The sequence below is a fragment of the Echeneis naucrates genome, chromosome 13 (genome assembly GCF_900963305.1).
Source record: "Echeneis naucrates chromosome 13, fEcheNa1.1, whole genome shotgun sequence".
Lineage (NCBI taxonomy): Eukaryota > Metazoa > Chordata > Actinopteri > Carangiformes > Echeneidae > Echeneis > Echeneis naucrates.
In genome coordinates, this window is record NC_042523.1 from 2,761,568 (window position 1) to 2,776,707 (window position 15,140).

At 41.1% G+C, this 15,140-nt stretch overlaps 1 protein-coding gene across 1 annotated transcript; it reads right to left on the reverse strand.

The window, feature by feature from the left end:
- Window positions 1–3,551: 3,551 nt before the first annotated feature.
- Window positions 3,552–6,941, reverse strand: LOC115052749 (mannan-binding lectin serine protease 1-like). Its single transcript, XM_029517056.1, has 4 exons — window positions 6,870–6,941; window positions 5,683–5,905; window positions 4,942–5,119; window positions 3,552–4,175 (listed from the first exon to the last, which is right to left on the reverse strand). Exons 1-4 carry the CDS (start codon window positions 6,914–6,916, stop codon window positions 4,039–4,041), a joined length of 585 nt encoding a protein of 194 aa, XP_029372916.1. The 5' UTR covers window positions 6,917–6,941; the 3' UTR covers window positions 3,552–4,038.
- Between the last annotated feature and the right edge of the window lie 8,199 nt (window positions 6,942–15,140).

Here is a 15,140-nt window from a genome sequence, read left to right on the forward strand (position 1 = left end):
AGCAATTACTGATGATCACACAATAGAGAGTGTGTGTGTGCAGGTATGTTTGTTCCTCTGACCTTGACATAGTCATAGGGGCAGTTGATGTCAGGATGATCCTCCACATCAAATCTGGGGTCAAACTGAAGGCGGATCCTGAACCTGGTTCCAGCTCGATCCGATATAAACAATTGGAGCTCTTTGATATGGAGCAGGAAATCAATGCTGCTTAGGACACCAGAGCGTTCCCTAAACACATTGCCACTGCACCCACTGAAACACATACAAACCACAGTGTAAAGGGTAGAAATTAACATCCACAACTCTCCTGCACAATCCGACCTAAAATGTTGATTTGACGTTTAATTGTAAACCAGCACAAATAATGTGCCAAGAGCAGGAGACATTTTGGCATCTGATCCAGGAGAAAATCAAGGTTGGGCATCAAGTCAAATTCTGTGCTATATTTTATTCAGTTCTGAGTTCCTGGTTTCCTAACAGACTGAACAATTGTGGATTCTGGGTAATAACATAATAATAATACATAATACATAATACAATGTGACAGCTGCACAGTGGTCAGGGGCTTCTAAATTTCAGCAGGGTCCCAACTGAGAACACATGAGTCTGTGGAGGCCCCTGAAGCAGTTTAAAATGTACTGTATTAAAAGAACTGGACCTAAATACAATGGAAAGAGTATGATTTATCAAGATTAATAAATTAATAGTCAGAAAAAAACATGTCTGAGAAAAAGACAACAGAAAGAGCTGAGGTGTATACTTCCAAAAAAACAAAAAAAAAAAACAAAACCCAATTACAAATGAAATATATAATAAGTTAATTTAAATAGTAAATAGTAAATTAATGGAGTACTAAACAATTGCAGGAATTAGGGGTATTTTACACACATATTGTTCTGCCCCGATCCTTCTTTAAATTTAGGGAAACTTAATTTTTCTTATTAACCCTAATCAGCATTTTCAACTGGAAATGGACAAATATAATCACTTTTCCACAGGTCAAACTTTCGCAATATCCAGTTCCAACAACAGCTAACAGCTCATTCTTTATATATGCTGTGGTTTTACTGCTCAGACTGTGTGCCCCCCACCCTGAATTTTCTCGACTCATCCCAGGTAACTGCGAAACCAAACTACTCAGACAAAAGACTGGGCAAACGGATCCTGGGGATTAATAATATACATGCACCATTTTCAATTTTCTTAAATTAAATGTCAAAAGGGGGGCTGCCTGGATGAACTGGCGACCTGTCCAGGGTGTGCCCCACACTTGCCCAGCATGAGCTGGGATTGGCTCCAGCACCCCTGCAACCCAGAAACAAATAAGCAGTTGAAGATGAATGAATGAATGAATGTCAAGAGGGTCCACAGGTTTTCATGAAATAATAAATGCGTGAGTTTTGAATTGTGCAACCCTGATTTTTAACAGGATCTTCCTGATCAACTTTCCAGCATCAGAGTTCAACAATGCATCTGTGTGAATGTGTCTCTGAGGCAGTGTTGTGTGTGTGTGTGCCCTCAACACAAAAACATGCAGATCTGGATCAGGCTGCCGGAATTCAAATCTGCTGTGAGACACAGTTCACTTGTTAACATGTTTAAGCTCATTATACCAGAAAAGCTCGATCAGTTAAGTAACAGGCTGCAAAAGTCAAATGAAATATACTTTGACATCATGCTAACATGTACCCTAATCACTCCATGAGGAGCCCCTCGCCAACACTGGCGTTATGTCCATATGTTAAAGACTCTGCGCCACATTCATGATGCGCATCTCCTGTCAACCATATCCTGAAGGGTCCACTGGATCATATTTCATATTGATTAGCCCAGCTGAGAGACTTTATTTCTGACATGGTGCACTATCCTCCAGAAAAGGCTGTAGCTATTACAAATTAACTGTGGACATGAAGTGATTAATATTGTCAAATATAAACTCTAGACTGTTGCATTTCGGCCACAATTCAGACCCTGCCTCCACTGTACCCTGCATCTTGTCTCATCTGCCATGAACACCCTCTGGATTCTTACTGACTCAACCCTCAACACAGCACAAGTTCTAAGTTCTGTTCACTTCACACAAAATTCTGTCTGTTTCTGCATTTAGGTCAAGTGAAAACACATAATCTGTGACAAACTGAATAATTTCAGGTTGAGAGTCAGTCAAGAAACATCCCCCACGCCACCAGCCTAAACTGTTACAGGCAAGGCAGATTGGATCCATTGATTGACCCTGGCCCTGCAATCTGATGCCTCATCAGAAGCCATATCCAGACCAGGGGCCTGATTTATAAACTTTGCATATGCACAAAAACTTGCGCAAGACACTTTCCACGCAAAGGTTGTGAGCTATAAAAACAGATTTGGCGGGAAAATGTGCACACCCTACGGAAACACCAACCCATGTGTACGCACATTTTGGAGATAAAGGGAAATTGGCAACCCAGACAGTGCGATGGTGAACTGAAGTCAGATTGAAGAAATGAAGAGTGGGAAGAACGATTGTGTTTTTATGATTACCCTTCACACATTTAATTTCAACCCGTATCATACGTTGGAGCCATGTCATCAGAATGATTTAATTCAACTGCCTTATTTTGCATTGGACTGAGTAGTTATTCGGAAACATCTCAGAATCTAACTGAAAAATCTAAATCAAAATCCCTTCACTGTATTCAATCACCACCGTCTCTCCGTCATATTGTCCACTCCGCAGGAGCAGGAGGAGGAGAGGAGAGCGCAGCATCTGCCTGACATGTAAATAATATAATATTTTCCTGTGATACTGTGAACAATGAAATGCTAAGTGTGGAAAAAGCTATTAACAATCGTTAAACTTGATACTTTGCTGTTCTCAGTTCGTTAGCTCTACTCGATGCTTTTCATAACAAACCAGGCATAAAGAAATAGTCATGTTCACACACTTCAGTCTAAAGAATTTTTTCATGTTGGGGAATAACACGAACTGTTTAAACCTACAAATACAGTGGTTAGCCCTGTGCGTAATGCTGCACCATGGCACTATGGCACTGCTGGAGGACTATGCCAGTGGCAGAATTAGGAGGGAGAAGGTCTTCAGGGACCATAACGACTTGGCCCACGATAATGACTGTCTTATTTACATTCCCTAGAGCTGCTTTTGGATCTATGTGTTGAAATGGGTCCAGCATTAGAGAGGGCAACCCACCGGAACCACACCATCCCGGTGAAGACGCAGGTCCTCACCCCATTTTCAATGTGCAGAGCGCCTCTTCAATGAGCTCCAAGCCCGTGCACGCCCATGCACGCTCCGTGGTGGAGCGGCCATCCGCGACATCCGCGCATTGGATGTGTCGGAGGGCAGGGTTCTTTCCCATCCTGTCAAAGTGTGCCGCATTATAAGCACGTGTTACGTGTTACACAATGTGACACAGAGGAATTATGACCCGGAGGCAGAGCCCCCTTCAAGACAAGCGGGATACGAACACGGTGCCAGACTTCCTGCATCCGCCATCGCTTCCAACAAGACTGAGTCTAATTTTATATGTAGGCCGCATTCATGAGATGCTTTGCATTGACCATTTATGATTAAAAATGGGCGTGTACAGGGCATGACATCAAGCTGACACAGCTGCGCACAATTGTAGTCAGACTGTGATTTATAGGAAAGTTTGCTTTAAGTGTGCATACGGAGGGTTTTATAAATCTGAATATTTTCTGGTGTATGCAAATGTACACACAGGCTCTAGTTCTTTGAGTGAGTGAGTCTACTGCAGCTTCAGTTTTGTGGGTTTTACTGAAACAAAATCTAAAGCGTACACTGTGTCAGCTTCCACCAGCCTACCCAATCTCTGGTTGTGTTGTTGCTTCAATCTATGAACTGCTGTGAATGCAAAACCAGGAGATCAGCAGCCTCAGAAACGCTGTCATCATCTGAGGTTGCTGGTGCCACATCATTGGCAAAGCAGGTGTTGAATTCTTTACATGTTGTTGGTGTTAGAAAAGGTAACATCAGAAGGTCATATTTCTGCTGTGTGACTTGAGGTGGTCCGTAGACTAACCTCTGCAGGTGCGGTTATCACTGTGCAGCAGGTAACCATAGCGACAGGAGCAGTAGTATCCTCCGATGTAGTTGTGACAGAAATGATCACAGAGCAGATCTTCATCCATGCGATTGCTGCACTCATCTACATCTGGAACAATGAGAAGGGTGAAGAGACAATAAAAGTTATTGAGCTGTGACTTGACCTCACAATAAATGGGCCAATAACACTCAGGGCCTGGATACACAGGTTCTCTGGCTGTCTGGTTCTCCAAGTCACTTTTGTAGTTCCCTGATACCTTATCCCTAGTTTCCTTGTACCCAGGCTTCCTGGTTCTCTAGTTCTGTCATTCAATGGTTCTGTAGGTCCCTTTGTCTGTAGTTAACCCCAAATATTTCATTCTCTATATCTGTTATTCTTCAATGGTCTGTTTCTCTGGGTCTCCGGATCCCTGGTTCTGTTGTTCTCCAGTGTCTTGGTTCTATGGTTCTCCAATTTCCAGGTTCTCTAACCTCTTGCCCTGATATCTTCCTGACTGTCTTATTCTCTGCTTCTTGGGTTCTCTAGATATCTGGTCCTCTGGTTTGATTGTTACTCTGTTCCTTCTCTTGTCTTCTAGTTCAATAATCCATATTTACATTCTTCACTGGCTCCCTTGTTCTCTGGTACACTAGTTTCCTAGTTTCCTTTTTCTCTGGATCTCTAGTTCCCTGGTATACTGGTTCCTTGGATATTTACATGACCAGCCAAAAGTTTTGACACACATTCTCATTCTAATGAATAGGAAAACTTTTGACTGGTAGTTGTTCTGCATGGTTCCCTAGCATCTCAACATCCCTGGATCGATCATTCTCTGGTTCTCTAATTGACCTTCTATGTTTCAGTTTCCCTTGTTTTCCAGTTCCCTGATTCTCACCCACAGCGCTGTAATGAGCAATAAAGCCCAAGTATCTCTCCTCGTTGGAAAAGTCAGAGGAGAAGAGGACACTCAGGGAGTTTTTTGGGGAGGTTATGACTTGCTGAGCTGGCACTGCCTCTGTGTCTGATGCCTCCCTTCCACAGAACAGAGCCAGCACCTCCCCCTCTGCTTCCACCTAGACAAAGGACCAATAACAGGCCTCAGAGGTGGAGTCTGCACTTCAATGAACAATGAAGAAGAATAATTTAAAAATAGCTCAGTGACTCTATATCACAAAATATTGATTAGAAAGTATAATTCAGAGAGAGAGTCCAGACCAGAGTGTCTGGGTCAGAGATTCCAGGTCAGAGACTCCAGGCTCCAGTTTTATCTGACATTCAACAGTTTAGTTTACTAAGAAATGTCAATGAACAGCAGGTCTCTCTCTCTCTCACACACACACACACACACACACACACACACACACACACACACACACACACACACAAGCCTGTGAACATGCTGCTAGCAGAAACAAACTCCCATACTTTGTTTTTCTTTCAGGGTGTGTATGAACAGTTCATATGATCTCATTAGTACAGAAATTAAATATTTATAACATGTTTTAAAATTTTGACTACTGACAACTATCAACCAGTTTCAAAACAGGGAGTAATAGTAACATGTTAACATTAACTTACATACAAAGCAATGAAGTGAGTCATCTGGTCAGCTCTGGCCCACTTAGTAGTGTCTCACCTTGATGAAGTCGTACTCACACAGGTAGGATGGCTCCAAGTCAAAGTAGCTGAAATAGAGTTTGACCTTGAAGCCATTGGGAACGCTGATGTTCCAGTGAAGCTCCATCTCTTGGGGGTAGGGTTCTGGGAAGTTTGGAGACTGTAGGCTGCCGTACATGTCTGACAAAAATCGCAGCTCACCATCAACTATGACTGTCAAAAGGAGCAGGAACAAGGCCAGTCTAGAACATGAGGTCAGAAACACACAGCTTCATAAAGCACAGAAGGACTGAGGAGGTCCAGACAGGACCAGAGTGATCCAGCACCTGGTCTCCTGTTCTGCCCTTAATAACTAGTAATGTTTTCAGCTCCACTGTCTTTAAGATAGCATGCAACAATAGACCAGAGGAACTTGTCCTCCTCAGGTCCTCACAAGTCTGGATTCAGTCTTTCAGGTATGGCTCCAGAACCTCAGGTGTAGGTTCAGGACATAGTACTGGGTGTTAGACAGGATAAAGAAGAGTGTTGACTCTCTCAGGTCTTGGTTCAGAACCTCGAGTCTGGGTTCAGACTCTCAGGTCAATGTTCAGAAACTCAAGCCAGGCTTCAGATCCTCAGAACTGGGTTCAGAACCTCTGGACTGGTTTGGGACACAGATATGTTTCAGACTCTGAAGTGTGGGTTTAGAACCCCAGGACTTGCTTCAAGTTTTCTTCTCACAGAAAAAAATTTAAACTTTAAGAACGAGATGATTAATAACAATACATTTTATATGTAAAAGCACTTTGACAAGTGCCGAAAGGCTCTGTACATAGAAAAAACATAGATACAGAAAAAATGATAAAACAAAGATAAAATAGGTGAGGCAGTTAAAACAGTGGTCCCTAAGTCACAAGTCAAAATTTAATTTGTAATGTAATTTTAAAAAATGTGGGCTTTAAGCCGGGTTTTGAAAGTTGGGAGGTGTGTGAAGTCCCTTAAGAATTTGGGGAGTGAATTCCAGGGAAGGGGGCAGCAACGGAAAAGGCTATGTCCCCCCCTAGTTCGGTGCTCGGTCCGTGCAGGTAGGGAAACGAGATTTTGTTCCGATGAGATGTGATTAAATTTAAATTTACTACAAATATTATATAAGATAGTAGACATTGTTATTGCCCTAAAAGTGGCACAAAGACCTGGACCGGGATCAGAGTGAAGTGTTGGACTTACTTCATATTGGTGAAATCTTCTTCAGTTCTTCCTTCGATCAGTCTCATGTCTCCGTCTCAGAGATCGTAAGGCTTCTGCCTGCGTGTGACGTCCCTGCAGATGTGTACGTCATCACGTCAGTGTGGGAGTTGGGGGAGCTGGGTGTACCTGCAGACCTGCCCGGCGAAGTAACAGTGAGAATGAGAAACGCGACTAGTGAGAAGGAGAATCTTGTGCTTGTCTGTCACAGCACAAGATTTGAAACGTTTGGGTTATAAAAAGCTTTTTTAAAATGACGATGTAGTAGTGTGGGTATGGCCTAAATGTTTTATTGCTATTAAGGTAAATTATGATCTTACCGGGAAACTCGATCAGGTAGTTGTAAATATCGTCACCTCCGGCCATTCAGTAGGATCATACATTTCTCCATAAAAATTAAGTCTCACATATGTGAGTTTTTCATTCTGTTTTTTCTCCGGTACAGCTAGCGTGTTAAAATAATCGCCTGACATATGTTAAATAATGTTTTAAGCTACAGTGTATTTTAAATTGTGCCGGGTTATTGGCGTGGAGCATGATGCGTTATTGCCTCTGAGTTTATATCAGAGTTAGTACAGATAAAATCATTATACTGGAGATTTCAATATTCATGTAGTTGTAGAAAATGACAGCCTTAGTTCTGGGTTTCTTTCCTTACTAAACTCAATCAGCTTTTCCCAGCATGTGAATGAACCCACTGACTGCTACAATCGTATCCTTGACCTTGTTCAAGCATATGGCATTGAAATTGACAAGTTGACAAATTTTCCTCAAAATTCTCTTCTGACTGACCATTGCCTTGTTACATTCATTACATAAATGTGTCTATAGATGTTTATCTGAAAACGCTGTGGCTAAATTTAAAGAGAAGAAGAAAGAGAAATTTAAAGAAGAGGTCATTATTTGCAGCAATGCCATATCTAAATTCAAATGAGGATTTCTCCCATACAAAGGTTGATGACCTTGTGAGTAGCAATATTGTTAGGGATTGATTTATGCTGTGTGTCTTGGTCATTTCCTGTTTTATTTTGATAGTCTCGTCTCTCCTTGTGTCTATCTTTACTTCCTCCCTTCGTCCCTTTCCCGCCTCTAGTGATTACCCTAACGTGCTTCACCTGTGTCTTGTTGGCTCCCTGCCCTCGTGTGTATTTCCCTCTGTGCCAGTTTGTCTTGTCTTCCTTGTGAGCACTGGTCTAGCAATGATTATTGATTAGTTTCCTTGTGTATGACCTCCATTTCTAGTTTACTGGTTCCAGAGTATTGCCTGAAGATTCTGTACCTTTGCCTTGACCTGTGTATTGAAATTGGACTGTAATAAGGACCTTGAGACTGCTGACCCCTGAGTACTGCTTCTGCCTTATTGTGTCCTCCCGCCTGTGAGTTCTTGACAACTATGGCCACACTGTTTTCAAATCTTGATGATGCTGCCCCTGTCAAAAAGAAAGTAATAAAAGAGAGGAGGCTGGCTCTATGGTATGATTATCAATTTCATTCTTTAAAGCAGACGTCACAGAAATATTATTCAGCACTAATAGACAAAAACAAGAACAACCCCAGGCTTCTCTTCAGCACTGTAGCCAGGCTGAGAGTCATAGCTCAACTGAACCAATGATCCCCTTAGCTCTCAGCAGTGATGATTTTATGGACTTATTGACAGATAAGAACTTAGGGCCAAGAACAATCAGAGAAAGAATTCACCAGCTCTTACCTGAATTAGACAGTAATCTTCTACTGATTTCAGAAACTCCTGAATCAACTGCAACGCCTATTTTACACCTGGAGTCATTCTCACCTCTGAATCTCTGAATAATAGCTTCTATAGTGTCATCATCTAGACCAGACCTGGGCATTGTACGGCCTGCATGATGGTTCTGTCCGGCCCTGCGAGGTAAAAGTCAAACCACACCATTTTACCCATGGGACTAAAACAGCATTGTATGCCCCCGGGCCACATATGGCCTGTCTAAGGTTAATTGGAAATTACAAAATAAACATTTTCTAATTTCACCTCATGCATGGACTAAAGCTGCATTTCTTTTATTTTGAAGTTGTTTTTATTCATGTTCATGATGACGCGATACGTATATCAAAACGTGCACATGATTGGATCGTTGTCACCAGCAGGTCACAAGACGACTTTAGCCCTCAAAAATGTCTGCTCCTGCTAAAAAAAGAAAGGTAGATGGCTCTACCTACATCTGTGAACAAACATTTTCAATGATGAAGTTTACGAAATCCAGGTATCGATCCTCTCTCACTGACGAGCATCTGTCAGCTGTGCTTCGCATCTCCACCTCAGACATTCAACCTGACTTCGATGCACTCGTTGAAGCCCAGCAGAGCCTAGATTTCTCTCAATGAACAAGAAAAAAGAACTTAGAAAACACCAAATGAGGTGGTTAGACTACAAAGGCATGTAGGCATGTAAAGGCACCAACTAGCAGTGAACTGGGACGGTTTCTTTGGAAGCCTTTTTCTCAAAATCACAGTTCAGTGATGTTCAGTGACAGTTAAATATGATGTATCTTGTTTGGAGTACAAAAACAATATTGTGATGTCTTTAGAATGCTAAGAACCTCTTTCCAACAGTATATGAAACTCAAATGTGTTTTGGAGTGAATGTGACTGAAAATGTTCATTAATATGAGTCACAAATGGTAAAAAAACGTTCACATTTTGTTTACCATTGTTTTGGGAAATTTGATTGAATAAATGACATTTTTTGTAAGGCAACTTCACTTTTTCATTGCCTAACTATAGCATATACTCTTACCAGCTTGTCAAAACAATGCTATTTACTGCTTTTTATAAAGAAATACAATTAATCTTATGCAGAATTGAGTTCAGCCTTTTGGTCCGGCCCTCCACAATATTTTCTGTTTCTCATGTGGCCCCATGGAAAAAATAATTGCCCACCCCTGATCTAGACAATCAACCTGTCTATTAGACCCAGTACCAACTTGTCTTCAAGAGATTTTCTGCTTAATTGAGCACTTAATTCTGGATCTGAATAATTTGACCTTACCTTTGGGTTATGTACCTCAGACTCTTAAGACTGCAGTTATCAAACCCCAACTTAAAAAGCAGAATCTTGATCTAGATGCTTCGGCTATTTATTGAACCATATCGAACCTTCCATTCATTTCTAAAATCATTGACAAAGCAGTCACAAACCAATTATATGACCATCTACATAGGAACGGCTTGCTCGAAGAGTTTCACTCAGGATTTAGAGCCCGTCACAGTACAGAAACAGTGTTGGTTAAAGTCTCCAATGATATTAAAGGAACAGCGCTAAAAATGTTTCAAATCCTATTCATCAGATAGACATCAGTTTGTTCATGTTAACAATAGCCCCTCCTCGTGCATTATAGCCAGTTATGGAGTCCCACAGGGCTTGGTACTTGGACCAATCCTCTCCACTCTACATCTGCTTCCTTTAGGCAACATTATCAGGAAAAATAGGATCAACTTTCACTGTTATGCAGATGATACTCAGCTGTCAATGAAGCCAAATGAGGTTAGTCGGATAGTCAGATGCAGACATGTCTTGAAGACATAAAATCTGGATGATCTGTAACTTTTTACTTCTAAATTCAGATAAAGCTGAAATTATTGTACTTGGCCCTAAGCAAAACTCCATCATATCTCAGAGAGCTCTCTGCTCTCTAGATGGAGGTTTACTTGTGATTCCTAGAGTCTCCAAGAGTAAATCTGGAGGCAGATCTTTCAGTTATCAGGCTCTTCTTCTATGGAACCAACTTCCAGTATCGGTCCGGGGGCAGACTCTTTAGCAATTTTCAAGACCAGGCTTAAAACTATTCTGTATGACAGCACTTATAGTTAGAAAAGTTCAGATTCATATACTCTTTAGCTATGCTGCTATAGGCCTAGGCTGCTGGGGGAAGGACGTAACATCTCCCTACCCGCCTCCGCATGCACCAGCATATCAATAATCATGCTTCTCCGAATCCCTGCTTCTTGTATGTGTGCTGCAATTACTAACCATGTTTTCGCAAAGTCTGTCTCTCCCAGTTCCTCTCCTCTCTTCCCTGTCCTCATCCTGCGGGTGATGACTCATCACCATCCCCTGTTCCTGCAACACCTGCTGCTCCCATATTTTCATGAACTCCATACAGCATCATTTCTCTGAACTTCATGCAGCATCATATATTCCTGTGTTGTGGCTCCCAACTGCCAAACAGTGGGCCAGATGAGGTCTGGCCCAACATGGTCTTCCAGTCTACCAAATCAGCTGCTTAGCTCTTCCAAAGTTTCAGGAAAAAAGGATCTCAGAGTCTTCAGAGTCTTTAGAGGTTGCAGTTTTACAGTTGGTATTTAAATAAACAGCTGAGTGGTTCGGACCCCAGGCTGAAAGCACACAAGTGTATCTCTCCTTTGTGCCCTCATCTCTTAGCTGGGGGCTTCTCCCCTTTCTTTTTAGAGGCTACGGTCCGGAGCAGAGTCCCCACCCCATTAGAATTCCCCTTTTCTTGGCCACTGGTTTCATGTTCTTTATCTGCCGCCATTCGACTTTACCCTTCACTCATCTTGGTCTCTCTTTTCTACTCGTAGCACATTCTCATCGGCTAGTTTTTTTTATATATATATTTTTTAAGTTCCTCTGTTTTTTCTGTTCTGGCCCTTGGACCCCTGTCTCCCTTTTTCCTACTTTCTGCTGTAACATCATATGTATTATCTGTGCCCCTGCTTTCACCATTGTGTATCACACACGTAATGTACGACTCTGTTTGTCCTCCCTACATCATACTTGTCATGTGTGGCTCCATCACTTCACCCCTACACCCTTCGGCTGTATGTTTTTCTCTTCCCTCAGGCTTTCCTACTGCAACCTATATATGTGCTCTGTGCATTCAGTGTTCAACATAGTATTGCTCACATTTCCTTCAACACCTGCCTGCACCTGTATTGAATATCCACTCTTCCTGTTCTCATTCTCTCCCTACTACCTACCCAACTCCCCTCACCCCCCATGTGTGTGTGTCTACCTCTCACACTCTCTTCAACCCAATCAGTTAAGGCAGAGCCTGGTGCTGCCAGAGGTTTCTGCCTCTTAAAGTCAGTTTTTTCTTGCCACTCTTGCCAAGTACTTGCTCGTCGGGGGGATCTGTTTGGGTCTCTTTAAATCATTTTATAAAGAGTTTGGTCTTGACCTGCTCTATATGTAAAGTGCCTTGATGTAACTTTGTTATGATTTGGAGCTATATAAATAAATCTGATTTGATTTGAAGAAAATCGGCATGTAAGTTCACTGCAGTTATCTATCAATCAGTTATCAGTTATCTGCAGTTATCTGCAGAGGAATGGCATGCATGGGTGCTGTCCATGAAAGAGCCTCTCCTAAAGCACAGCACAAAAAAGCCTGCCTAGAGTTTGCCAGGGCCCATGCTGACAAAGATGAAGACTAGTGGACTCTAAAGTGGAGTGATGAGACCAAGATAAATATTTTTAGAACTGATAGCATCAGAACTGTATGGCATCACAAAGTTTTGAAATACAGAGAAAAATGCATGGTGCCTACAGTGAAACGTGGTGGCAGTGTCCTTATGTGGGGTTGCACGAGTGCTGCTGGTGTTGGGGAACGCATTTCATTGATGACATCATGAATTCCCAGATTTATTGCTCTATACTGAAAGGAGAAGATGCTACCATCACTCTGTGCCCTGAGTCATGGTGTACTTTTCCAACATGACAATGATCCTAAGACGCGCATCTAAGGCTGAACACTCATCGAACACCTATGGGGAATTCTGAGAGACAATTTGAGCATCACTTTCCATCCAGCATCCACTTTCTAAAAGAGGTCCTTCTTGAAGAATGGAAAAAGATTGATGTTGCAAAATGTCAGCAACTTGTTCATTCCATGCCAAAGACTTGGTGCTGTCATTAAAAATCATGGAGGCCATACAAAGTACCAGATTTACCTAAAAAATTCAAATACCTCAGCATATGGGTCACAGATAAACATAAAGATCTTGATGATGCTGCTACTATCACCCCATTAATGATTTTAAGTCCGAATATCGAACGATTTTTATCAATATTTGCAGCTCTGGAATTTTGTATTCACAAACTTAAAATGTTTCCCCTTATTTCCTCCAACTTGTCTATTAGACAAAATTTTTGATTGTAAACTTATTAGAAAAGGAACTATCAGCACAAAATATGAAATACTCATAACTTGATGCCTTTATACCTAAAAATAAATGGGAGACAGATTTAAATTAACCAATCACAGACGACACTTTGCACAATATGAAGATTTTTTCATTTTCATTTGCCTTACACATGCTGTTATTCAGTTCAAAATTGTACACAACTGCATTGGTCTAAGGTTAGACTTTCTAAGATCAAAGCTGACATAGGTCTCACTTGTGATCAGTGTGGACGAGTCCACTGGGGGGATTTACTGTCCTGTTTTTGTTCTGTTGAACCTACTTTTTAACTGTAAAAACAAAATAAAATACCTAAATCAAAAAGATAACAAACTAAGTAAAATATTAAACTCATCACATTTGGGTAAAACAGATCCTTTTATCACATTATTTCTTTTTTCTGACCTGATGGGCCGCATGATATATTCAGAGATTATGGTCTGTAAATGGGTCTCCAGGATCTGCTGTACTGCAAAATGTCAAGATGGTACCATGACACAGAACGAGATGAGTGGAAGAAAATTGATGAATTGATTTTTCAAGGACCCTTTTCGTATTGAAACATCGAGAGTAAAGATAGGAAGGTTTGGGTTGTCTGTGATTTCAGATATTCAGAAAAAAACAATTTTTAGTTTTATTTAAATGAAGTTTCAGACTAAGTTTGGTAAAATAGTGTTAAAATGTAAAAATGGACAGTTTTAAGTTTGTGTTGAGGGTCAGCCAGTGCAACACAGAATAAAATCTAGGTGAAGTTTCTCAGTGAAGAGAAGCTAATGAAGACCCAGAGGAGTATGTTCAGACTGGGCCCATCATCTCACTGACCTTGAAGCAGCAGCAGGCATTACTGTCACGTCCAAAGAGTAACATCAGTATGATGTGACTGAACCACCACTCGACCTGTGGTGTGGACTTGATGGTCTTGAATGATAAGATAGTTCTTGCAGATTGATATACATCTTGGATCTTATTTCAGTCAGTTTCTAAACAGAAGTGGCTCCAGAGTCCTGAGTCCTTTGAGATCCTCATTCATCAACCACAGACCAAACCAAAACTAGGAACTTCCAGAGGCTGAAAAGCTCCACAGAGCTGAAAGGAGAAAAACAATGTCTGTTGAGTGGTGATATCAACTTTATTTCTTCTTTCGGATGTTTTTTGCTGTACATGACAGAATATATTTACATTGACAGCCTGCAGGGGCATATGTACACCGTTGTGACAGCTACACTATCATTAATGCATAAATTAACTAATAAATACACAGGAAAGGTCAGAGACCACAGGTTCACTATGGATATTAAATATGAGGGACAACAGCAGAGGTTGAACACCAGCCTTGAGCAAGGCACTCAATCACTGATCTTTTAACAAAGTGAAGATCGTCTTGTTTGACTCTTTTTAGACTAAGCAGTTTCTTTCTGAGCTGAAACTTTTTAGACAGACACTTCACAGGATATAGATCTTCCAAGAACAAGAATCTTGATGATGTGTGCTGATGTGAACAATCAAGCTGAAAACAACTTGTTGAAATTTATTTTTCCACAGAATGAGGCAAGATTGAAATCCAATTACTTAATTCAGACTTGAACTAAATGGTTGTGATATCTGTTGTGAGTGTTTCAGATATTATAACTCATCAGAGTCTTGTGTCTGTTTAGAAACACAGTGAGTCCTAGTGAGTCATTCAAATGAATAGGAAAGTGTGTCCAAACCTTTGGCCTGTAACTGTATATATATATATATATATATATATATATACATTTATATATAAATGTATATATAAACCATTTTTTTCCCTGCTTGATACTGAGCAGAGTAAAGCTGAGGTCTGTCTGGCAGATTTGTGATCAATGGGACAGTTAAGGCATCGTCTGGTTTTGGTTTCATGTCAAACATCAGCCAAGTCAACTTTGTCAGCTGTCTGTTTCACCTTCACTGACCTAGAAGCAGCTGATCCTTCTGAGATCACTGACCTCATGTGCTGATGAAGATCATTAAGGGCATTTTGACATTTGAGTTTGTTTAAAAAGCAACAAAAAAATACCAACCTGAGTCACATCAAAGGAGGGTCTCCTCCACT